Source organism: Mercenaria mercenaria, chromosome 19 (genome assembly GCF_021730395.1).
Source record: "Mercenaria mercenaria strain notata chromosome 19, MADL_Memer_1, whole genome shotgun sequence".
Lineage (NCBI taxonomy): Eukaryota > Metazoa > Mollusca > Bivalvia > Venerida > Veneridae > Mercenaria > Mercenaria mercenaria.
Window position 1 is genome coordinate 1431732 of NC_069379.1, and position 27140 is coordinate 1458871.

A 27140-nucleotide genomic window follows, 5' to 3' on the forward strand; every position below is an offset into this window, starting at 1 on the left:
TGGAGGCGTCCCCTTTAATGCCTTTTAAATTAAAATGGGTCCGTTATTTATGAGAAAAAAATCCGGTGCACTTAAGCATGCAAAAACGGTGCTGCTTCCATGCTAGTACCCAGGCGCAGTCGCGCGCTAAATGGCAGATTACTGGGTTGCCACGAGAGTATGTTCTTTCCGTGTGTTCAGCAGTTATTATACTTAATTCTCGTTTATTCCTTGCCATTTAAACACATTAAGAATTGAGGACTTGAATATATTATCAGGACATGCCAATCTTTACGATAACTTTTATACTGACCTTTAGCAGATTCATATTAATAAAATCTGTAAAAAGATCCATTGGAAGCAAAGAATACAACGAAGGAGAATAGTAGTAGACTTGGTTTGATTGAGTCCGTTCATGAGAGTTAATGAAATGTGCAACACCTCTCACCTCAAAAGTTCTTTGATAAGATAAATTTGTACAAGATCCCATTTAAAAGTGGAATCGTGCACAGCACAGGACGTCGACATGATAACAGGTAAGACAATTGAAGCTATGTCCTAAATTTGTGCTGTTAGCATTTATAATTTCGGTATATTGCCACACATTTCCATGATTTAGTATTATCAAAAAAATGCATGACTGTAAATCAACTTTCTTAACACGAAAACATGAAAAAATAATTAATTTGAAAAATCATTGATAAGTTTCTTTTATTTGGTTACTAAAGATTCTCTAGATACTTTCTACTTGACCACCATGAGTGTGAAAAATGGTCAGACGTCGAGTAACTGACCTCTCATAAAAACTGAATTTTTTACTAATTCTAGTTAAACAAAAGTGGTGTTTTTCATATCAAACTGGAGATAAACTTTTGCTAGACTAGATAGTAAAGTTGAATATATGTGAATAAGTGTATATTGGACGTAATTAACAAAAAACGGAGAACAATACAAGGTAATTCTTTGTTCAGCTCTATAAAAACCTTCGTGCCTCCGGCTACGAGCTACCTGACTTGTGTTAATCTTTGTGTTGATCTTCTAATCCAAAATGGCAACGAGTATTGACAATAACATAAACATTGAGTTTGAACCTGTAATGATGAATGAAGAGACCGAAGTAAAAGTTCCTTTCATATCAAATTCACCCGTAACAGCGGACCAACCCTACATACCCGAGTACCCAGTCATTCCGTTCCCTGAACAGCCGGCTGAAAATAATGATTCTGATGATATCAGTGAATTCCATAAACTTGTAACTTTGTATCGGGGCATTCCTAAAGATATGTTTATTGCTCAAGTGTTACGGGAATATGCTTCAAGCGAACCGGACTTAGAAAGAGTTCGGATGCAATATTTTGAGATTATAAAGCAGGAGAGCGAGGAGTTCCCCTTCGGTCTTAACGCTGAACTCAAACGTCGTGTTTTTACGCGAAAAGGCGATCCTGTGGCGAGCAAACTTGCTCAAGACATTTATAACATCATTGCAGTGGCCGAAGGTGAAGACTATGGATTGTTACGTGATATGATAAGTGCGTCAAAACCTCGAGCTCCTTCCGTGGTAACGCCCAGACCCGCACGGGGAAATACAGTGCCCAACCGTACTGTTTCGTGTCAGTGTGCGAATGAATTTGCTTTGCTTAAGGACACTGTATCGACGTTACAGGCCGGGTTTCACCTGCTTAAAGAATCATTACATGCCAGTGATAAATTAAGAACATGTCAAATGGACTATGTTAAAGCGTCTATGAAAAGCATCAAAATAGACGTTCTTCAATGCGGACAGAGTGTACGCAGGTGCATTCACGAGTTTGATTTTAAGACGTCTGACGGTAAGCGTACCCAGGAAATCGAACAACACTTGCAAACAATAGATGACCGTCTATACGGATTGGAACACTTTATAGACACAAATGAACTGGTGTCCATTTTCGAAATATCAGACACAAATGAACTGGTGTCCATTTCGAAATATCAGATAAATTATGGCGACCAACAATCGGAAATTGTTAATCAAAAATCCCCTGCCTTATCTAATACATCCGAACCTGATAATGTCACAATGCAGTGTGGCCTCGGAATCGCACGTGATCCGGAAATTGAGGAAGATAAATCATTTGTACAGTGGGCCACCACTGTGCAACCTAGTTCTAGAACACAAGACCACCCTACCTTGTTACCAATTAATACGCCCCGAGAACCTTTACAACTTACAACAGAATCCCAGAACGTCCCAGCACCGACTCCCTCTGTGCTCCCTAATTCAGACTCAGTGGATGATCCTATAACGAAAGGTCATCACAGTTCCGGCAATCTAAACGAGCCAATAGTGATAACGAATGTGCCAGAATTTAAGCCAATAACAGTAAGAATTACACACAGAAACGAGGGAAACAAGGGGGGCAAATCTAATGATACATTCCATTTTCCAACACGGAAACGCACAAAGAGTTTGTGTGTCATAGGATTCAAAGATACACTAAACGTTAGCAGACTGAATACATTTGTTTCTAAGGGTGGTTTCCGTTTCCGGGAGATTGATCCCGGGTGTGGTCCAAAAGTATTTACAATACGCACGTTTCCCATGCGGAATTCTCGCAATAAACTTCTTGTTAGACTGAATATTGCGAATGATGAATACGCTAATCTTGTTACAAGTGAAGGTTTCTGGCCTTCTCACATCAAGTGCTTTCCATGGATGTCCCGAGATGCTCGTCGTAGATCTGGCAGTTTGAAAGCACGTGTCAATATTTCAGACGCGTGTGACATTCACACACAAGGAAACGAGTGGAGAGTACCCTATCACCAAAGGGACATGTCTGTGCACGGAAATCGTTTCAACTTACTGTCTGAACAGTTAGATTAAGTGTGCAAAATTGTCAATTATCTGTACTATTCTGTATAACAGTAAATCATGTAATATCCTATTTAATATGGAATTAAATATAATGACATGGAATGTAACGGGTTTGATGTCAAGCGCTTCTTATCTTGCGGGCATACTTAAACATAGACACATTGACTTATGTGGTATTTCAGAGCATTGGTTAATGCCCCATAATATGCATTTTATCGACAGTATTGAAAAGGATTACAATTATCATGCAGTTTGCAACAATGATGGAAATTATACCAGGTTAAGGCATGGTAAAGGTGGTGTTGCAATTTTATGGCATAGACGATTTAACAATATTGTTACTCCTCTTTGTATTGATGATGACCGAATAGTAGGTATTCAAATGCAGATAGCACCTAACCAATATATGTTTATATTCCAAATATATTTGCCATGTACGAATCATTCAATGCTAGCGTTTTCTAATTATATTGACAAATTATATGATTTGTATAATATGTACTCGCAGTGGGGTACAACCATATTTATTGGAGACTATAACACGCAATGGAAAGTAGTGCAAATGACTAATCGTCAAGCATTAATGTTGCGCTTTTTGAATGACTGTAATTTATGTGCTGTAAACACGCTTTCAAATTCTTTAGGTGCCAATAATTCGTATGTGTCATATGATGACCGTTACCACACACTAATAGACTATATATGTATGCCTATTGAAATGTTAGATCTTATATCATACTGTGAAATTGTAGATGATGATTGTTTAAATGTGTCTAGGCATAAGCCTATCATCACTTCCTTAAATCTGTACATTGACCAACATTTTTATGTAGAGAACAACTGTAATATGTTTAATGTTAACTGGAAAAAGGCAACATACGATCACATTGAGCACTATCAGTCTTTGCTGTTATCTGACTTGATGAATTTAGCACATTGTGACCTTGACAGGGAAGGTGTCGATCAAGCGTGTACATTATTCTCAATAAAACTTTTGGAAAACGCATGTCAAGCAATACCTAAAAAATGTTTTAAAAAACACTTAAAGCCGTTCTGGAACGAAGAGTTGTCAAATTATCATAAGAAAATGATGTTGATGCGTGAAATCTGGTGCCGCGAAAGACGACCACGTAATGCTGATAATGTAAGCTATGTTAACTATAAATCTGCAAAGTGTATATTCAGACGAATGCTAAGAAAGTGTACTGAAGAGTATCAAATGGAAATAGACCAAGAATTGGACAGGACAGCCGAATTAGATTCCAGTCAGTTCTGGAAACTTGTAAATTCCAGGAAAAGAAAGTCACAGTGTAAAATGAGTTCCGGAATTAGATTTGAAAATGAGGTAGTACGTGATCGTGAACGACTTACGGAACACTGGGGTTTATATTTTAAATCCCTATACTCACCTAACGAATCTGCCGATGATGATGAAACTTTCAAACAGATGGTGTCCATTGTGGTTGAGGAAACATTTTGTAACATTGCAACAGATGAAAGTGTAAGGGTGTTACCAGAAGATGTGTCCGGTGCTATTGCATCATTACCAAAGGGGAAAGCCTGTGGTGAAGATTATATCGTTTATGAACATTTACTTTTTGCAAAGGACATAACGTCAAATATCTTGGCTAATATTTATACATTCATGCTTCGTCTTGGTTATATTCCGGATAATTTAAAGCGTGGTATTATCATCACTTTACATAAAGGCGGAAACAAAAGAAAAGACGACCCAAACAACTACCGCGCAATAACTTTGTCATCTGTGATACTTAAAGTTTATGAGCTGGTATTGCTGTCAAGATGTAAAGATTTGTTGCTTGATACCTTGAGTGCCCAACAGGGAGGATTCCAGGAGCAGTTTGGATGTTTAATGACGTCATTTGTTCTACGTGAGAGTATCTACTTTGCCCGTGAAAATTCCTCGAAACTCTATGTGTGCTTCCTGGACGGAAAGCAAGCGTTCGATAACGTATGGCACCAAGGCTTATTCTATAAACTGATGGAAAGTAACATTGACCATACGACGCTAATTGCGATACGTGAATTGTACAGAAACGCTACCAGTTGTGTCAGATACCAAGGCTTAACCTCGAGCAGCTTTCCGATTTTGCAAGGAACAAGACAGGGAGGAAAAAGCTCACCGCTATTTTATCTCGTTTTTATCAACAGTTTAATTAAACAATTAGAAGAATGTGGACATGGGTTTTGCATGTACAATATGAACGTATGCTCTCCAACTGTAGCAGATGATATGGTCCTTGTTTCCTTTTCAAAATACGGCATAGACAAGATGCTAGAAATATGCTATGAATACTCACGCCAATGGAGATACAGGTACAATGCTAAAAAATGTGGAGTTATTGTTTTTAACGAAAAAGATCCTAGAGAGGCTGTAAATTGTGTGTTTAACATGGGACAGGAAATCATAAACGAGACTGAATATTACACACATCTGGGTGTTGAATGTGATAAGCATTTGTCGACACAAAAACAAATTTATGATGCCGGTAACAAGTTAAGAGGGACAGTTTTGAACATTGTAAATAGCGGCATACATCCCATGCAATTGAACCCAATCACTTCAAGAACTATCTACTGTGCAATCGTGTTACCTAAAGCTCTTTACGGTTGCGAATTATGGAACATGTATTCGTCATCAGATATTCTTAGCCTAGAAAAAGCTCATAGGTTTTGTGTAAAGTTCATGCAAAAATTCAGACGTAATACAGTAACAGACTTTGCATTAAGTGCCATAAATCTTGACAGTATTGAGAATATCATAGATTATAGAAAACTGCAGTTCTTTGGTCAATTATGTCGTCTACCATGTAATTATCTGGCAAAACACATTTTTATTAACAGATTAACAAAATTTCTTCTGTTTGACAATCAGAGATGTGGATTCATACCTGATGCATACAGACTTCTTCGAAAATACAATTTGGAAGGCACTTTAGAAATGTATAAAGAGTCAGGTATCTTTCCATCGAAATATTCTTGGAAAGCAACATTACAAGCGGTGATTACTCACAAGGCGAACACAGAACGTGTTGAGAAATTGGTTTCTTCAAAACAAGAGCTGAATAAAGTCATCAAATGTAACAATCCGGCGACACTGTGGTCCGTCTCAAAAAACAATCCGAAAACGGCATATATATGCTCATTTCTGATGGATACAGTAGGACATTTTCTTTCCTCATCCTACGTTGTAAAGTGTAAAAGATGTGGACTATTATGTTACAATCAAATAATACATTTGATGTGTTTTTGCGCAGCAAACGATAAGAACATCACGTGTGTTTGGGACTCTATTATTGAGGTTTGCGGCATTGACGTTTTTAAAAGTCTTCTCGCATTATCCCCGGAGGCCCAGTGTTGGTGTATAGTCGAGTTAGCGGTGGATAATGACGGGCTGGTTCTACACAATTACAGAGTGGCAAAGTCTCTCTATAGAGTAATAAGATAGAGGAGGGTTTGACGTTACGAAAGGACCCTACTCTTGAGTGCTATGCCGTCCGTCTCATTGGCATTAATGTAATATAAGAGGTAACGTTACTTGAATTGAATCTTGGAAAGTTTGGAGTTTGTGAATCTCGAGATTTGTGTTGTCTACAGCATCTCGTGAGGTCATATCTTTTACGCTCGTAATATGTTATTATGTATACACTCGTTTTACTTGGTAAATAAAAGTCGTTTAGTTTCGACTTTGTGAGCATTAACGCATTGGTCGGCTGAGTTATATTCACGATTGAAAATAGTTTCCGCATCTAGATAATACATGCCTATAATATATATAATATATATTTTATGTTTTGAATTTCAAAAAGCTCTACGGATCCAAGTTCGAATTATGAAGTTACATGTTCATTTTGTCAATAATGTTTAAAAAAGAAATATGTATATTTTGCATTTAAGTCATTTGTTTAATTGCTTTTGTCAACCATGGGAAACCTACACCTGCGGTTGACACCGCCGTTGGGTAGGGGGCACTCGTGCGTTGCTCATTGCGCAACACAGAGTGTGCTGCCATGAAGATGGTCTGATTCGACCCTCTCTTGGCGGCTTGGCACTTCCGCATATGTGGTACATACGGTTCATTTTACATTTTATTCAATTCACATATCAGTTGTATACCTCGACCAATATTGTTATCTATTTATGACTGTTTGCAAATGTCTTTAGTGGTTAGTCTTAATGCATGTATAAGATATTTGTAAAAAGTTTGTCAGTGGGTTGTATTGTTCTGTATAACTTTTAAAATATCAACAACGTATAATCTATGATTATCATGTCGTGCAGTTATTATAGAACAACATGTTTCTCCATTCGCAAACTATGACTACAATTTGTTATATGCCTCTTTTTTATTTAAACACTGTATGTGTTTATCACGTGACCAAGAAAAATTCTGATCTGTTTAATTATGAATATTGAATATAGACTTTTTTATTGAATCAATCTCCACATTGCCGGTGGTCTAGCACTTTCGTTTTCGATTCCTATACTATCTATATTTTGGTCTGATTGATAAAACAACTGTTTTGTCCCTATATTTGGATTCTGTTCCGGAGTTTTGCATTTCGTTTTTTTTTTCCTTTCGATTTTAATCGCAAGACCGGGCACATTCTTTCATACTTTGGGGGGCAACCCAGGATACATCAATTTAATTTTGCTTATAAAATTGTTGATATTCTATTTACCAATGAATTGAAATCGCACAGTAATAAGCATTAATAATGAATAACACTATTTCATAATAAAGACTTCTCTTCCAATTTAGCTTTAGATTTGCATTAACAGTGAAATGTAATTGCTGAGCGTACACTCTTTTCCTGATGTACGATATCTCGCTATCTAAGCATTTTAATAGCATGTTATTTAAGAATACTCATTTATTACATGTATGTGTTTAAATGCTTAATATTATCTTGTTTATTTTTGTCTTTGTTTATATGTTTGTTGTTGTCATACTGTAAATATGTTATGCTCTTCAATAATGGAGGAATAAAAGGTATCTATCTGCCCGGACTTGAGTTTTAAATGTTTGCTTTAGAGATTAATTTTGTGCTATAGATTATTCCATTGAATTGTGATACGAAATGTCTTTGTGTTCAAATAAATGTAATTGCATTTAGGTATATGTTCATTAGGTGGCATTAAATTAGCCATACACTGGTTCTATTAATATCAAAATTACTCGATTTACAAAAGTAATACCTTAAATTAGTATTACATCAGCAAAACATTAAATTAGAATTACATTGGGTGCATTAGCTTTGACATTACTCTGTTCATAAAAGTAATGTATTAAGATAAAATAGGATTATATTGGTTGTATTACTTGATTTACAAAAGTAATACCTTAAATTAGTATTACATCAGCAAAACATTAAATTAGAATTACATTCAATGGGTGCATTAGCTTTGACATTACTCTGTTCATAAAAGTAATGCATTAAGATAAAATAGGATTATAATATTGGTTGTATTACTCGATTTACAAAAGTTGCGCCCTCACGAAATTATTATGCCCGACGTATAACCACCCATCGTGTATAAATAGTGATAAAGCACTGCTTTGCTATAAATTATTTCTTAAATATAAAACTTATGCAATAAATATACATGTATACAATAGCCCATATAGATTGAAAAATGCTTTGATTAGAATATAATAAACATGTTAAAACAGATTTCTAATTGGTATATGAAAGATTATGTCAAGTATATTTTATGATTCACTAAAAAGAAAAAGGTATGATCTTAATACCTGGGATGACCCATCAAAGTAATATTAATTACTTATTTTTCCATTAGTAGATTCATTTTTAATCATTATCTCCACTGTTAAAATGTGTGATAATTACATATTATAAATTGGTAAGAAATTCGTATATAATTTAAACACATAACGTTATCTAAATAACTTATGACCTGAATATTATCACAGTAATGACTTCAATATTTAAAAATTAAAACAGATAAGAATACAGATATTTATCTTCAGGAGTGTCTCAGTAAGAAAAGGTATCAAAGGTTTCTCTTAAACGTGCACACTTGAATAGATGCTTCCTCACTTCCTGTTTAAAGCTATGCTTATTTGTCTTTACCTTAATAAAATCGGGAAGATTATTCCAATCTCGAATTGCGTTGAAATAAAAAGTATCAGCACCATATTTTTTAGTTTTGAAAAAACAAAGATAAATTTACTAAATCTGGTACGGTTGTGAATTGATGAAACTTTGCAAAAATTTTGATTAAGATATTTTGGTGCAGTGCCGTGAAAAATATTGTAAACATGATTCAGTCGTAATTGTTTAGCCCTATCTTCGACCCTTAAGAGTTTGACTTCTTCCAACATACCACATGTAATACTAGTCCGGCCTTAATGGTATATTAAGGATGAATCGGATTACTTTGTTCTGGGTTACTTGTAATCGGCTTTTTTAGAGATTTAGTGAGACCAGCAAACCACGCCGAACAGGAGTAGTCAAAGTGACATTGTATTAATACACTTGTCAACGTTTTCTTTGTTTGAATACTGAACTTACTACAGTGTCTGTATAAAAATTTTACCCGTGCATTGACCTTACTAACTATTGAGTCTACTATCTGCTCACCATTTAAAAACTTGTTGATACGTAAACCAAGATATTTGACATCATTTTGAGAAGGTTTTACATGACCGTTACATAAAATTTAAATGAAGAAATTTTCTTGAGCTTCCTAACAGAACCAAACAACATACACTCCGTTTTACCAAGATGTAGGGACAATTTATTATCAATTAACCATGTTGAACAATGTTCCATAACTCTGCTTAATTAATCTGAAATAATGTGGGGATCTTTATGGGCAAACAATATCGCACTGTCATCGGCATATAATATAAGCTTGCAGACTGAATCTATACACGTTGGCATGTCATTTACTTATCAAAGAAAGAGTAAAAGCCTAAGGATACTTCCCTGGGGGACTCCACATATGACCTCAGCAGATTCGGATGAAACTTTGTTAATATTAACTATCTGAGTTCGGTCAGTAAGATAGGATTTAAACCAATTTACTGACCCAACACCCATAGCTGTAAGCTTGTTACAAAGGATGGTATGATCGACGGTATCAAACGCCTTTTGTAGATCAAGTAAAATCATGCCAGTGTATAAATCTTCAGAATTAATGCATTTAATATAATCTAACAGATGCATAAAGCAGGTATCGTTAGAGTATTTGCATCTGAAACCTGACTGAAACTGGTATAAAAGGGAATTCTTACGTAAGTATTCAGAAAACTGATTATATACAGAACGCTCCAGAATTTTAGAATCAACATTAATATTACTGTGTTTACAAAAATAAACCATTAAATTATTAGCATTACATCGGGTGTATTGACATGAATATTATTAGGTTTACAAATGTAAACCGATGTTAACCATTAAATAAGCATTACCTTGGCGTATCAACATTAATATTACTACGTTTACAAAAGTAAACCATTAAATTAGCATTACGTTTGTTGGGTCAGCATTAGGTCTTACTGATCCTACTGCATTTCAAATATCGAATAACGTAAGAACTGATAGGTAAGAAAACAGAGATATGATGAAATCTTTACAATCTATGTACTTAAAAGTAGTATTTTTTTTTTCTCATAAATGAAGTAGGTTTTAAAAAGATTTAATAAATTGCTTTTCACGAAAACAATCACCGGCGGGCAGACTCGGCATTAAACGCCTTTCTACATGAAAAACTTTCAAAATTTATTATCTACAAAATTATTTCTGGGATGACCAAATAACTTACTTGCTCTATTTTTATTTTCCAGCGAGTTTGGTCAGGCTTTCGATTCTCTTGTTATGTTCTTCAACAACCTCATCTCTACAATGTCTTAGCTGCCAGAATGTACCTGACAAACGAGATTGTCACAGTCTCATGTTATGTGGAGCACACCAGGTATTTCAAGTTAATTTGCTGCAACAGTACAGGTAAAGCCATGCGGCTAACTGTCAGACTGAATGATGGAGAAAGATCAAATGTGGTTCTCAGCTACGCTACGTAACCACCAAATAAAACATATTTATGTTACTAGATATTTTTGCAGTGAGAATACAAAGAGCGTTTCAAAAAACTTGGAACATTTTTAAACGTAGTAGCACCTAACTCTGATTTGTAAAACGTAATTAATTAATTAACTCAAATGCATTTTGATATATTCCCAAAATGACTCTTGTGGGAGTCAAAGATACCCGCACATTAACAGATTGAAGCCCGACTTTCAAGTTCAGGAAGTAGATATTCAAATAAAGAATCTTTATTATGTTGAATATTTCATTCCAAAAAATTAAAATATTAAGATTTGAGGTAATTCTGTAACTCTTGCTATTTTGTTTATTTTACTGCCATACAGCGTCTATCATCAGACCTGTCCAATAATTGTAATCATTTATTTTCACTGAACGGTGAAAAGAACATCACGGTATATTTTAGCATTGTTGACTATATTATCATTATGACATTATCTTTTCTTTAGGAATGCTACACTAACCGTGTTATTGATGATAGTAGAAGAAATCTCTACAATTTAGGATGTGTAGATCAATATGTAAGTATACTAATTCATAAATGGCACTTCGTCTTTAAGTCTGTCGCCATAACTATTTCAAATTTGTCATTATTAGCTATATTCGACGTTTGAAATTTTGTCCGCCGGTTAAAAATGGGGCACAATTCACTTGTTTTGTTTTCTATGTAAAATCGAAAATTACTTCCATAATCTTATCTATACATGCAATGTTTTCAACGATGAAGAAGCCACGAATTTAATGTACATTTTGGATTTTCTATACATACAAAATAGATATGCAAAACTAGAAAAACACAACAACATTATTTCATGTCTTTAAATGGCATTTTGGCCAAAAATGAGTTATCAGATAAGACTTTTTTGCAGCAATTCTTACAAAGTAGGACAAACCTTTGATAAATCACATCACGCGGTCAAATCGAGTTTAGCTAAATATTTTGTACGACCTCTTGTTGTCCAACATGAACTTCGTCAAAATCAGCATAAACTATAAAACAGCTATATCGCAAAATTTCAGATTAGTAATGTAATGTTTTAAATCATACTAAGAAGGACATTTTTAGACTTCTCAACTTTAATGACTTAAAAATTGGTCACATGATATGACTTCTTTTGTTCTTTTTCAACATTAAACAGCAGTGACAACAAAAACGAGAATGAGTTATAACAAAAGTATTTTCCAGGCATGTAGTCAACTTTCCCAAAATGGACTGGGAAAGAGGGAAATACGTTCAACATATCCTGATTTCACATTCTCGAATTTTGATCACAAACGCAGTGTTATAACTACTTGTTTCCAATGCTGCAATAACTCGGACGGATGTAACTTAAACACCTGTGGAATAGGTAAGATTTTTAAATGTTATTACTTACTACGCTGATCACAGCCTACGCTTGTCTGTTCACAAGTAGTCCAAATGAACATAGTCATTATCTTTCTTGCCTTCCTAGTGCCCGCTCCAATAGCGTCGTATTTTCATTTACTCTACTGGCAATAGGGGAAAGTTTCCATTTGAGAAACTATCTATAGGGCTTTCCTACTTCCTGAACGGGAAACTTGATACTAAATACAATAGCTTGCTTCTCATTCTGGTCTGTTGTAAGTTTATTTATGCACTATGAATTTCATCCCTAGATGAGATATGTTTGATATGTTGTTACATTAGACATATGTTGGATATGTTGTTACACAATAGATATGTTGGATATGGTGTTACACAATAGATATGTTGGATATGTTGTTGCACAATAGATATGTTGGATACGTTGTTACACAACATGTATGTTGGATATGTTGTTGCACAATAGATATGTTGGATATGTTGTTACACAATAGATATGTTGGATATGTTCTTACACAATAGATATTTTGAATATGTTGTTACACAAGAGATATGCTGGATATGTTGTTAGACGAGAGATATGTTTGATGTGATGTTACATTAGAGATATGTTATGTTTGATACATTTGTATGGTGTTACATTAGAGACATTATAAATATGTGTTTATATTACAGATATGTTTGATGTGTTGATACAGTAAACATACCAGCCATTCCTTCCCCCAAGCTTTCACTTAGAAACCGTTACTGATTAATTCTTTTAAGTTTGATACACAATTTTTTTTTTCGGCCAAACAGCAATTCGGTTACGAACATTGTTCGTTTTTTGCCTTGCATTAATATTCGGTTAAGACTGATTTACAAGCCGCAGGAAATCAAACAACAAAACACATCTTAATACGGCTGCGCCGAATTTCAATGCACTATAAATCAAACGGCTTTTTAGACTACATTGCTTTGTTGATATTTACCATCTTTTGCTCAGAGGCAGTAGGCCTACATTATATTCTCCTCTTCTGTTTGTTTTAGATATGTGATGCAGTTTTAAATACTTTCAGTGCAAATGTGCTACTTTCCTTTTTCAGTTTCGGTGAACCTAGGAGTCACAACGCCAGAGTTATCGCTTGTTTACTTTCGTCATACCTGAATCCCGAAACTTTCCCTCACTAATTTTGTTGATATCCTTTCCGCGCCCGTAACGCAACAAAACGTATTAGCGTCTCATGGCCCTTTCACGCTTCCGTAGAATCAACAATAATTACAAGAATATGCCTGGCGAGTTTGTATAAAAATGTGCCCATAATCCTAAGTACGTCTTACATATATGTAACAGACTGAAATTATTTCAGCCTTGACTGCGGATCGAACCATGCAAAATATAAGGTAGACACTCTATCACGTCGCTATGAGACAAGGAATTATAAGTGAACACTTAAACTCTACCCTACTACATGTTCCTCCCTCATTTTAGCATTCGTCCTCTTATTCGTTTAGTTTGAACTTCAGTGGGGCGTTCAAAGGTGTCTATTCATATTTACTTGTGAGTTATTTTACTTTGGGCGCAACCCGAGACCTCTCAAACATAAGGCGGACACGCTACCTTACCGCTATAAAAACTAATTTAGTAGCAAGGGAGTATAAATAGAGAATATTAGGTTACTGTTTGATAAATTTAAATTTATTAGGCGAGCTGAAGAAAATATATCAGGCGAGGCTCTGCCGAGCCTTATATTTTTTCGAAGACAAGCCTAATAAATTTAAATTCTTCAGACATTGATCTAATATTCTATTTATCCTACCTGCTCAGAAAATTGGAAAAGAGTCATTGGAAAGAGCAACTGCATGCAGACTTGACGTCATATATGACGTTTGTAAAAGCAATTCAATTTGTGGATAAATTGAAAAAATGCCTTAACTTTTTTGTTTCTGGATAAATACGTTTGAAATTACCATTTATTTTCTTAGTTAGAACATTTCCAATACAATGATAACTGTTTCACTGAAAAATTATGAAAAAAGGTGTTTTCAAAATTTCCGGCCGAAGTGCTGTAAAAGTGAAACTTTTTTGTTTCTGGATAAAAAGCTATGATTTGACCGCTCATTTTCTAAGTTCAAACATTTCCAATACAACTGTGACGGTTTCAATGCAAAAATTTGATAAAATATGTACTGATTTCAAAATTTCCCGCAAAAGTGATATCTTGACACTGACTAGATAAAGCAAAGTTTATCAGGCAGGCCGATTTTGTGCTGTAGCTTGTATGAGGGTAGGATAAATGCACCTTTATACCCTACTCTGCTTCACAAGTTCTTACTGCGAAGTTGTTTTTTTTTATGTTTCCAGCTCTTAGTCCATGTGCAGCAAATCCCTGCGTTCACGGCGCATGCTCAGATGAAAACAATAATGATTTCCGGTGCACATGTCAAACTGGATATATTGGTCGACTTTGTGACTTTCGTAAGTTCGAACTAACTTAAAGTTTTAATTCGTTTAGATAATATCACTTTACATTCAAGAGAAATCATTTTTATCAAAACTAACAGGATACGTAGCTATGAATCACTTTTCAACAAACATGTTACTTTATAATAACATTGTTCAAAGCCCAGTAACGAAATAATAGAAAACTCGGTTTACAGCGCCGTATGAATACATCTGCGGGTGTCTCTAAATTATATTTGGGTACTGATAACATGGGTAAATATTGTGTTCTGCTCAACCTGCATTTATACTACCGTCCACGAACTGGCCCAATCAAACTGAGCTTGCAACATTTTCATTTTTGTCGTGTTAGGAGACCTGTGGTTTTTCTACTTTTCTTATTGATTTGAATTAACTTCGAGTCTCTTGGGATATTATAACACGTGCAACATCGCTTGACATTTACCTTCGTTTCCTTCAAAAACACAACAATTAACAAGCGAGAGCGCGGGGTGGGGGTGAGGGGGGCGGCGTGCAAAACGTCGGCATTTAGTAACTCTAATGGCGGGGGGGGGGGGGATGCGGTGCGAAAAGTCGAGAGTTACTAAATAATAAGGCGAATGTAGATATTAACAATACAATGTAGAAAACTACAGATAAAACAGTCATTTGAAATGATAACATTTGGTCACTTTTTCTCTTTTTTTTTTATTTGAAATCATTAGAATATTACATTTTATACTGTAACTGCTTTACCACTTCATTTAACGCTCTTCCTGTGGTGTTGTATTTTAACAAGGAATTTCTTTTAGACGTTTTAACTTTTAGCGAGTACTAAATTATAGATATTGAATATCATTTACAGCAATATCACCTTGTGTGAGCAATCCATGTGTCCACGGATTATGCATCGATCAGGGGAACGAATATAACTGCACGTGTGACTCGGGCTATACTGGGACTAATTGTGACCGAGGTAGGAAGATAATTATTGTTGTCATGCGATAACAAAATAAAATTTTGATCAACGTATATTTTTCTGGAGCACTTTTTCTTAACACCATTCCACTCCATAGGCATTTAATGATTATTGTAGGCTCTCTATTGTAGGGTTCACAGACGTTTTCCTATTTTCGCCCAAGATGTTATAATATTCATGGTAAATTGAAGTACTTTTAATACAAAAGGTTAGGGTTAGGGTCGCATGACAACAATAATTATCTTCCTACCTCGGCCACACCCACGTGAATATTTTATATAGATGCAACGAAGTAATTGTTCAAAATTTCAAACAAGAATTTCGGTCTTATACTGTAATACATCTTTAAGGCCCTTCATGAAGCATTTTATTTTTACAAGAATCTTCTTCTGCAACTAAACCATAGATATTTGATATGATTTACAGATATATCACCTTGTGCGAGCAATCCATGTGTCCATGGTTCATGCACTAATCATCGGAACGGATATAACTGCACATGTGACTCTGGATATACCGGAACTAATTGTAACCAAGGTATGACAGAATAATTATTGTTGTTATGCGATTACACAATAAAATGTTGATTAGCATGTATTTTTGGTGGGCTGTACTAAGAATACCTCTCTCCCTGTTTGCGATTTAAGTAGGCTCAAACGCAGCATACACGTAAATTTCTTTCCTTTATTTTTGGATGTTTTAGTGTCCGTATTCTGTTTGCAAACATTGCTGCAAGTATTCATTTTACCTAGTATTTTGTGTTATTAAACCATCCATTTAAATAAGCTTATCTTTTTGCGGAATTTTGCTTTATTATTCTGTCAAAAATACGGCTAGTATTTATTTCACAAGTAAATACGAATAGGCAGAAAAAAATCCGTATTGTACCTTCTGTATTGCATGTTGCCGGAAAAGTTTCGTTTAATATGTTCGACCTAACACAGTTCAATAAACAGCACTTAAGGGATTCTGAAGATGTTATAACACGAATTCTAACACGACCAGCAAATAACCTACATACATGTAGAGCAAACTCTATCTCGGATTATTCTGCAATAAACCACTCGTATGCAATGACGTCATCTGATCCAGGCGCGTAGCACGGGCGTTAAAAGTAGTTACCATTTTTCTAACACTGTTGATACTAGTAAGTCGTGTTAGCATCGAAATAATAAGTTCCCAAGTGTGATTTTTCATAGAATAACCCGAGTTTTTCGTTCTTATGCCTACGGCCTTCGTGATATATTCTTACGCATAAGAACTCAAAACTTGGGTTATTCTACGATAAACAACGTTTGGGAACTTATTATTTCTTAAATGAACATAAGGTAACGCTATTCTATCACAACTGTGTAAAAATCTAAATTATGAGTTGATACATTGTCCAGCAACTTGATTAAATTTCCATGAAATGCGTGGAAATGTCAGCGTTATTTTTTCACGTTGACGTAATTCATTTGAACTATCTGTTATGGGGCCGTTAATCAGAGGGAAACATGCTTACATTACAGTATTTTTTCTGGTGTTCACGCATGTGTAAATCTTTCCGAATAAGATCTAATAAATCACCGAATTTCGCTCTGATATTTCGGCACAATGTGCTAAGTCTTCTTATGCTGATCACTACCAAATACAATGTAAGCTTCCGCTGGTCAAGTAGTCCAAATATAAAAAGTGCTAATCTTTTTTCCTTTCCTAGCGCCTTTTCTCAACAGAAGCGTGTTTACTTTTACCCTACCGCGTTTCAGTATGTATCACTTTGCATTCTATCGAAATCGGCATGTTCCTATCGCATTCTGTGTAAAAATGGCGGCGTAAGAATCTAATGTTTTGAAAAGAGAAATTGAAAGAAGCGAAAAGGAGTAAATTCAGCGGGTAGTATTTAACGAACTGGAGTTTTCTTATATAAAAATTAATACCACATTTTCTTTTTGTTTTTCTAAAGTAGCGATATATCTCTTAATGGGAATATAAGTTTCTGAAAATCTGGTATGCTAGAAAATGTCGAAAGACCGTTTTAAAGTGGGTGGATTTTATATAGAATAAAGAACAGCCGGATTTAGTGGTGTTCAGCCTTGAACTTATATAAATATGCAAACCAGAGAAACGAAGCGGATATTTCAGCCTAATATGATGATTACTTCTTCAATTTTCTTTGTTTCAGCCCGTTGTGTTGATGCGACTCCTGCGGCAACATGTCGTCTGGCATCTTCTATTGTCTGTCAAGACAGGGCACATGCGATGAATACGAATTGCAAGCATTACTGTGGATATTGTCGAAATATCATTTTTGCACTGTACAAGAAACCATCATTAACGCACTACGTGTTGATGTATTTGTTGTTTTTTGGCGACGCCGTCTAAATTCGTTTTCGTTACCTATGCCACGTGACTTCAGTTTGCAAATCAAACTACTTGATAACGCATTATAGATAATTTATCAAAATGGAAGATTTATGTAACACTGTCTGATTGGATGAGAGTGTCAATTTCTTTCACTCTGTTGATTGTGCTACGCTGAGTGAAATGTAGACAAAGCGTTTATCCTAAACGACGCTGTTCACAGTTTTAAAGCTAACTTTGGCTCAGTATATTTAGCAAGAATATTGATATATCTCAAAATGATAAGTAAGTTTAATAAATATGATAAAAACCTGTTCAAATACCAACATATATCAAATTAAAGAAAGAGCTGAATACGGTCTGCGTATCACATGAATAAGGGTGTGATAAGAGTCTTTTATGTAGAGAAGTGCTTTTTAAAAGATTTTCCTTGTTACAATTGTCGTCTGTATATGAAAATGTTTCTTGCTTTTGTGACTTATTCAGATTGCATATTAAAATGAGTACTTGTTTGCTTTGATATATTTGTTATAAATTATTTAACTGATTTATTATATATGAATATTTTTCTTTAGTATGGTATGCAAATATTGAACTCAGTTGAAATCTGTTTTATTATATATATGCTATATAATGACTGAATCTCATTACACTGAAATGAAGGTAAGCTGCATACAGTTTATCTATGTGATATGACTACCATCAAACTTTGCTTATGAAACAGAAATATTGAAATAATTACAATTGTATGTTTTGCTTGACCTTCACTTTTTCATAGGTGTGACGTCATTGTCCAAAGATTCATGAATATAGCGAATATGCTATTTGTTAAAGCGGGATCAGTTGGCCTGTTTTAGAAATAAATAAAAATAATAAATAAAAAAATCCCTAAATTGATTTTTTCTCCTGTATTCTAATCAAACTTGATTTGTAGCATCTTTATTAGGCCCGCAGCCAACTTTGTTTAGCTGGGACATTTGACCCCTTTTAGGGGCTGCTAGAGCTAAAACTAGAAATGCCTTTATACAGCGTCTCATGAACAGCTTGGTGGATCTTTGTCATACTTGGTCTGGATCATCATTATAAGGTCCTCTTCCAAATTTATTCATATAGGAACTTGGGCCCTATTAGGGACCACTATAGCTAAAAGTAGATATGCCTTTCCTCGCGATGTGTAACAATATCGTAAGGTCTCCTGCTATTTTGTTACAAATGGGGATAGGGACCAATTTAGCTAAAAAATATAAACACGTTTAATGTCCTCTTCTCACGAACCGCTTCATGAATCTTCATCAAACTACTGCTGTAATTATTCGTCTAAGGATAAACGAAACAAAATTGCAACCCTACGAAACGTTTGCGAAAAATTAAAAGAGAACCATTTAAATGGTTAAAGTGCGGTGTTTAGTTTTGCATTTTGAAAAATGTTAGATGAAAGATGAATGTTAGATGAAAAGTTCATAAACTTCTTTCCTTACTACAATTCGCCGACCATCATTTTTAAAGATATTTCTTGTTGTTTTTGTTTTAATATCATTTGATTTCTGTACCTTATACTACTTTTCAACATGTATTCTAATGACAAACTAACTGCTTTAATTCAGAAGACTGTAGAAAGGGAGGATGCTACATTTCTTATATGTAGTTTTAACAGTTTTTCACCGCCGGTATTATTAAACATTACACTATTTGGACTTGTGACGAAATAAGTACAGCCCTTTCTTTTCTTTTTGGACAACATTACGTTAGTTGTTTAGCCCTTGGGAAGCCTTCAAGACCCACCACAACCTAGTGACCTACTTTTTCCTCCCCACATGGACTTCGTGCAAATCATTCTGATAATACTGGTATAATACAGCTATTCTGCAAGATGACAGGTGGACAATTTAGGCACTTTCAATTTGTAACTAATACTTGCTGTTTCTCATTTCCTTCATGCAAAGCATGCATAATTACCATCACGGAAAAACAAAATAGTACAGTTATTTTGTTGCGCGTCTTTAAGGGTCCTAGAAGATGACAACATTGTTCGCGCTTAGTTTAAACAATGCATTGAGTATAGTGCATTTTATTTGACCTGATGGGGCGGGGTTTGGCGACGGTCCACTACATTATTGTGCAGGGTATGTAATACATGTAACCAATGCAGCGTTGAATTTTAGTCCTTTGTTACTGTAGTCGTTAGTTACCGAAGAGTACGGAATTAAACAATTATATTGCTGTACCTATTTTGCCCGTTGTTTTGAGATTACCAGTATTTGCATAAAATATCTCCCCCGCCCTGAAAAAATATCATATATTTTAAAAGGCATTTATTGAAAACATATACTAATTTATTTCCTGACAGTATTCTTACGACATTAAGTCTGGAAGGGTTTTGATACAATTTAAGCCAACGGACACTACATAAACGTGCAGTTATGGCTTCTGTCTACCCTTTGATGGACTGGATACCTGGCGGGCTTTGAATTGCGAGGTGAGGCCAAACAGAAAGCGACTAGGTAGTGTCCGAACTTAAACTACTAGTATTTTACTGTTTTAACAATATCTGAATGGTTTGTACCTGGTTTGAGCACGTACCACAATATAGTTCAGATATTAATGTACTAGTTTTCTATTATATTTTCAAGTCCCTACATGCTAAGTGTCATATATATGGTTGTGTATGTAGCTTTATGCGCTTTACTTTTGTACTGTCTGAGAGTCTATTAAATGACTTTAAAGCTCAGATAGATCAGAGAAGTAGCCTTCTAAAATATTTTGGCGTTTTAAAGACGGGCAGCAGTGCACTTTTGTATCTCGAAACTTCGCGTTCACATTTTATATTGTTTAACTACACATGTACGTACAGTGTGTACTATTTAAACCAAACGCATAGTACTGTTAATACAGATTTTGTTGTTTTCATGTTTACATAAATAATATTAAGTAATTGTTCGTGTTTTTAAATATGAAATTTGGATCTAATATTCCTTTAAAATTCCTTACAAAGCTTGTTTAAGGATTAAAAATTGCATATAAGCAGAAATATGGAAGAGATGACCTTTTAAACTGAATTGTTCATTGTGTGTAACATGGCAAAATCAACAAAAGTAAAGAGATCTTGTTCATTTAAGAAACCTATGACTGTAAAGCTATTCGAAACGATACTATTGTTTGTCTCTGGCGACGACATAAATCTAATTTATCTAAATGGAAACTCAGTTGATGTCGGAAGTCAGTAGGTAGGCCAGATTAAACGGACATTTCGTCATTACTGTTCATGTCAATAAAATATGTAAAAAAGTCCTTTCGATGCAAAGAATGCAACCAAGAAGAATAATAGAAGACTCGGTTTGATTGAGTCTGTTCATGAGAGGTAATGAAATGTGCAACACCTCTCACGCCCCCTAGCACCGGCACTTTTATGCATGTTATTATTGTTTACGAAACATGCTCGGTACAAAAATGATTTGTTACAGTCCAAACAGATAATTTTGAAATTACACGTTTTTATGTCTTTCACACGACATCTCTTCACATAATGTACGACAGTTCACCATCTCTTCACATAATGTACGACAGTTCACTTTAAATGTCAATGAAACATTTTAACTGCATGTGTTAACATGTCCATAAGAAATATCCGGAGCAGGTGATGGAACAAGATTTATAATGTTTCATTGTAGACTTCAACACATTAAGAAGTATCAGCCGGCCATTTCTAAATCACATTTATGTGGCATATGATGGTTTACTTAAATTTGGTGTAAAATGTGTGTTAAGGTTTAATTAAATCATCACGCTAGCTTAGTTCACAGAAAACTCAACGACACGCAAAATTCTTCCTCGAAAATATAATCATATCCTTTTCTACACACATACTATTAACAGCGATCTAGGCAATTTTGTTTTGAACTACGTAAGCAAAAGTAAAATGTCATCCAGATGATAAAATTACTCACGCTTATAGTATATATTAAGTATATTTGCATATATTCGTATGTAATATTAACTACACATGTATGTTTTATTTGAACATCATAAGATAAGATAAAAGTGAGCAAGGTGCCATTTAACAGACGGTCTATCACAGTAGAATTGCGAATAGGACGGCGCCATGATAAAAGGTAAAACAATTAAGCATTGTTTCAATTTGGGCTGTTTGCGATTTCATTATTGCACGAGTCCAAATGAACGTCTAAATGTTAAAACGGATGATACGTATATTCGTAATCAAAGTTCATATATCGTAATTTTTAAGTTGATGAGTTATGCGGATAACCTCGTGTCATATCTCACATTTTCACCCTAGACACAACACGGCGGGGTGGGTGGGGGTGGTACTACTGCACATGTTGTATATTTTGATATTACACAGAAACAAACAAATATACCCTATATATACCATATATTGATATATAATAACTTTTAAAAAGTTGTACAGCGTGACAGACGTACATTTACTTTCAGCACATTCTCTATTTGCACACATGAAGGCAAATTATATAATCCTTTTCGTTGTATTCTTGACGTTTTTCTTTTATTACAGAAGATTCTCACTATCTATGAAATGTACAAAATCGAGTTCTCTGGTTTCAATACTTGACTGATAATGTTTATGTGAAACTAATAGCTGCTCTTTGTTCCTTATAGTATATTTCTTGATTCAAAATAAGTTAAGGGAGAAAAAAGACTTTAAAAGGATATCCGGTGGAAACAACATGGCGTTTTTTTTTCCTATCAAGAAAGACAATGTCTTATTGTCCGTCAGTAATGATGAACATTTATACAACAGCAAGTACTTCAGTTAAAATAGATTTCTATATAGAAATAGACCAACTAACTTTGAAAAATCTCATTGTATACACTTTTCAACGGATTTGACAGGTAACGGGAAATTTTGACAGCACACGTTGTAAACATCCGGTATGCAAATGATACGACGTAATAGGTATTTGGATATTTCGGATTACACCGATAACTGGTATATACCGGAAATACTGATGGCGAACACTTAGGTAAAATCTTGTTGACTGTAACTTAATGGCTATTTGTGCCATTCGGACAATCCGCATTTAAATATGTGTTGATGTCGTTTAAAGTCACTGTATACGAAGGCATAACAAAATACAGAAGCATGTAACAAACGATAGCAAGGAGTCTGAATAATTTGAACCAAACTAGATATCCGAATCTGAAACTCTGGAAAACCTTGAGCATAAATATTTGAGTGAACATCCTCCTCAGAAAAAAATATATATTGACTATGTAACACACTTCATATGATCAGAGATTCAGGCTTTTGCAACTTTTTCCTATGAGGTTACAACATGTTTATACATATCTATACATAATACTGTTATGGCTGGTTATCACACAGGGAGATGCAATGGTAGGTTACTGTGTACTTTGTCAGGTATTGATATTGAATCCCTAGCAGAGAGGCTTGCAACTATCCTAGTGCAGACTTGAACGTAAAAGTGAATTCAAGAAGGAAGTGCATTCAGTGATTAGAATAGAGACTGCAAAGCTCCATAATGAAATAAAATATCACCGCTCAACCAACATCACATTCAATCACTCACTAACGATCTGCAACAATATAAACGAGAGCTTGACGACCTTCAGCGTGAATCTAGACGTGGCTGGCATCCCTGTGGATACAGATATATGTGGCAACCAAAGTCTCAGAGAATGCTAAGAAATGCAAAATTCCTCTCTCCAAGGAAGATATAGATAAAAATGCCTTCGAATGTGCGTACGTACGTATTGAGTGCACAATATACTGTCAAAAGGTTCGGGTTAAGTTGAACATCTATTTTGGTTTAATAGTGTACATGCTGTCAGAGCGTACAATCATCGCGAGAGAATCAATGCCGACCCACGAAGGGACACCGTAAAGACAATAACGATTGGAGAATTATCTTATATCAAGTTCTCCAATTCTGTGGCGAGGGATCGTGTATATAAATGGCCAAAAAAACAGTTGGTAATAGCATCTCTGTTAAGGAGAACCGTACCTTATTGCTTGAAAAGCTTTGAAGCACGTCAGCTTGTGAGAGCTGGTAAATCCGGTGATATTCCCATTTGTATTTACAATCAGTGACAAATTATTATATCTTAAGTCATTTTTTTAACCGTGAGTGTTTGCAAAAAATGGCAACTAATTGACCCATGTGAATGTATTTTTAGGTATTTTTCTGTTGTTGTTTTCCAGTGATCATGCTTTTGCTTCTGTTGTTATATCCTTCTACAACATCAGCTCTTCAATGTCTAAGCTGCCAGAATGTTTCTGACAAACGGGATTGCCACAATCTTATGTTTTGTGGTGCACACCAGGTAATTAATATTTTTGCAGCTTATTTACAGGTGAAGCCTTGCTTAAACGACGGAGAAGGACCTAAGGCGTCCCTTAGCTACGCTACTTTAGCACCCGTTAGAAGAGGCCAGCATAACTGATTGTATAGGCATAATCCATGTTTATAAAAGAACAAAGATAGCATTTCAATAGCAGGAAAATATTTTACATATATCAATCACTATTATTTGATTTATAAAACAAAATTTATACATTAACGCTAATGCATTGTCAGGTTATATTATTTATTATTCACGAGAATGTTTGTTGTGGGAGTCAAGCATATTCCGCTTATAAACAGGTCGTGTTGTGGACGGTACAATATTCGCCACAACCTCACTGTGTCTAATATGTAACAACTACATACGGAAGAAGATATTTCTATCATGATAGATATGTCTTTCCCAAAATTTAAGATATTAAAACTTCAGGCAATTTTGTAATTCTCGTTATTTGTTCATGCTACAGCTACAGTCATCAGACCTATCCAATAATTGAAATCATTACTTTTTTAGAACGGTTGAAAGAACATTACGGTATATTTTTACAATTTTAATTACATTATCACCATGTATCGCTTTTTTAGGAATGCTACACTAACCGTGTTATTGATGGCAGTGGAAGAAATCTCTACAATTTAGGATGTGTAGATCAATATGTAAGTAAACTAATTTATATTTGTCACTTTTTCTTGAAAGTAATTGCCTCAACTATTTATCTTGTGTTGGGTATATTTATGTTAAAATTAGATCCAGTTTGTTTACTCATCCGTCTTTCAGTCTGTCCTCATGATTATTTCGAATTGTTTATAATTAACAATATTTGAGGCCTAATTATAATAAAGGAACCAGCGTGGGAGCGTAATGGCGAACACTATTTTTGGCATGGCCACAGAGGTCGAAAATTAAAGCTGTTTTCTGTTTAAATTTCATTGTAGATGCATTTTTGACATTTTGGTAGGACATAAATGGAGAGGAGGTTGTATTTGGAGAAGTGAAACTCAATTTAAGTAGGAGTAGAACTTCCAGATCACAGGAATGTGATTTTGATGTGATTTTCCAGTAAGCCAAATTAATGTGACAAGAGAAATCCCTCTTAGATGATACATGACATCTACTTTTCTCTTCATTATATATCAGTTTTGTCATAACTCTTTACAATGAGGTAAGGATTTCATCTCTGAAATGGGTCTAGCTATGTTTCGTAGTTCTTTAAATAATGTCAATTTTATATAGAATATATAGGGATTATAATTTATTGTAGTGTGACCTTGACCTTTAAAATATTGTACACAGGTGAAAAGACATCAGTGTAAAATATGATATTTTTATGCAAGATCGTGGTTTGAACATATACAGTGTATATGCAAAATACAAAAAAAAAATCCTTTACGGCTCTGAAATGGATTTTAACTAAAGTTCACCATTTTATTGCCACGCGTTATCGTCGTCAGGTCAGACTAAATAAACGAAACGTTTCAGAAAGGATCTAAGTTATAAAAATTGAACATGTAAATGGTTTATCTTTTCTCCTTGATAAAATTAATTATTTGTTTTAAATAGATGTATTATACATGACTGGTAATGTCAAAAACATTGTTGGTGCCAGCTGACAAACAAACACTGATTTGAGACGGTATATGATGTATCAAAAAGTAGATAAACTAGAAATAAAAAAAAAACATAACATAAAAACCGACATATCAGATGAAGCCACTTTTGCTATCACTCAAGTAGGTCAAAAAGTTGATAAACTACGTAACTCGTTGATATCAGTTTTAGTTAAAGATTTTGTACCACCTGTTGTAGCCTGACATGAACTTCGTGAAAGTCATTTTGATAATATAGATTTTTAACACAGTACAATTGTCTGTTCCCATTTCTTTTCATTTTTGAGTAAAAAAGTTAATATAGAATTTTAACAATGTTTTAACACAGTTAAAATACAATTGTCTGTTCCCATTTTTTTACATTTTTAAGTTAAGAAAATTCAATATAGAGTTTTAACACAATTATAATACTGTTTTAACACAGTTAAAATACAATTGTCTGTTTCCATTTTTTTACATTTTTAAAAAAAAAATTAAGAAAAAGTTAATATAGAGTTTTAACAAAGTTATAATACAGTTTAAACACAGTTAAAATACAGTTGTCTGTTCCCGTAGTTAAAAAGTGTGGTGTTGCTGCAGTAACAACAAAATCAACAGCAATAGCAATCAAACTAAATTATTATAATATACTTTTCAGGCATGCAGTCAACTTTCCCAAAGTGGACTTGGGAGGAGGGAAATGCATTCTACATATTCTGATATCGAATTCTCAAATTTTGATCACAAACGCAGTGTTATAACTACCTGTTTTCAATGCTGCAATAGCTCTGACGGATGTAACTTAAACACTTGTGGAATAGGTAAAATGTCCAATATCCATTTGTAGAGATATAGTGGTAGTACTTTAATTAGATATTTTATGGGATGCAAACATCTTCAGATTGTCTAATACAATATCTTTGTTGCATGTTCCACGGTAGTTGAATGGTTAATAATCTTGAAACCATTTTTTTCCATTTATATTTGTTGTTACCATAGACATATTCTATTAGTTACAGCGGCTACAGCAGGATAATATATAGGCTGTTAAAGATATTCATTCCAGGACGAAACAAACACACACAAACCATGTTAACGATTAAATAACCTCTGAATGTGTCATTAGTTACCATTACAAAAGAACACTGGATTAGTCTTATAAACTACTTTAGTATAATGTAACTATTTAACATCACATTGCTG

General features: G+C 34.5%; 2 protein-coding genes across 4 annotated transcripts in view; both read left to right on the plus strand.

Moving 5' to 3' along the window:
* Positions 1–412: 412 nt before the first annotated feature.
* Positions 413–18529, plus strand: LOC123541718 (neurogenic locus notch homolog protein 1-like). 3 transcript variants are annotated; one of them, XM_053531398.1, is made up of 8 exons: positions 413–515; positions 10665–10792; positions 11370–11441; positions 12107–12269; positions 14610–14723; positions 15553–15663; positions 16093–16203; positions 17831–18529. In XM_053531398.1, the coding sequence occupies exons 1-8, from the start codon at positions 506–508 to the stop codon at positions 18028–18030; spliced, it is 909 nt and encodes a 302-aa protein (XP_053387373.1). In that variant the 5' UTR covers positions 413–505; the 3' UTR covers positions 18031–18529. The 3 variants fall into 3 exon arrangements, with proteins under 3 accessions (XP_053387373.1, XP_053387374.1, XP_053387375.1); XM_053531399.1 differs by lacking the exon at positions 15553–15663; XM_053531400.1 differs by lacking the exon at positions 14610–14723.
* Positions 18530–21964: 3435 nt separating this feature from the next.
* LOC123543015 (neurogenic locus notch homolog protein 1-like) overlaps positions 21965–27140 on the plus strand; it is a 59130-nt gene continuing 53954 nt past the window's right edge. The window contains exons 1-4 of the mRNA XM_053532029.1: positions 21965–22118; positions 24209–24330; positions 24936–25007; positions 26596–26758. Coding sequence (XP_053388004.1) covers positions 22109–22118; positions 24209–24330; positions 24936–25007; positions 26596–26758 — 367 coding nt within the window. The 5' untranslated portion in view covers positions 21965–22108. The remainder of the gene's footprint in view (positions 22119–24208; positions 24331–24935; positions 25008–26595; positions 26759–27140) is intronic.

Bases quoted from the DNA above. Each gene is read 5' to 3' on its own strand.
- LOC123541718 (XM_053531398.1), top strand. The intron at 11,442-12,106 runs GTAAGTATACTA...AGTATTTTCCAG, and splicing joins TAGGATGTGTAGATCAATAT to GCATGTAGTCAACTTTCCCA. The intron at 15,664-16,092 runs GTAGGAAGATAA...TATGATTTACAG, and splicing joins TGGGACTAATTGTGACCGAG to ATATATCACCTTGTGCGAGC.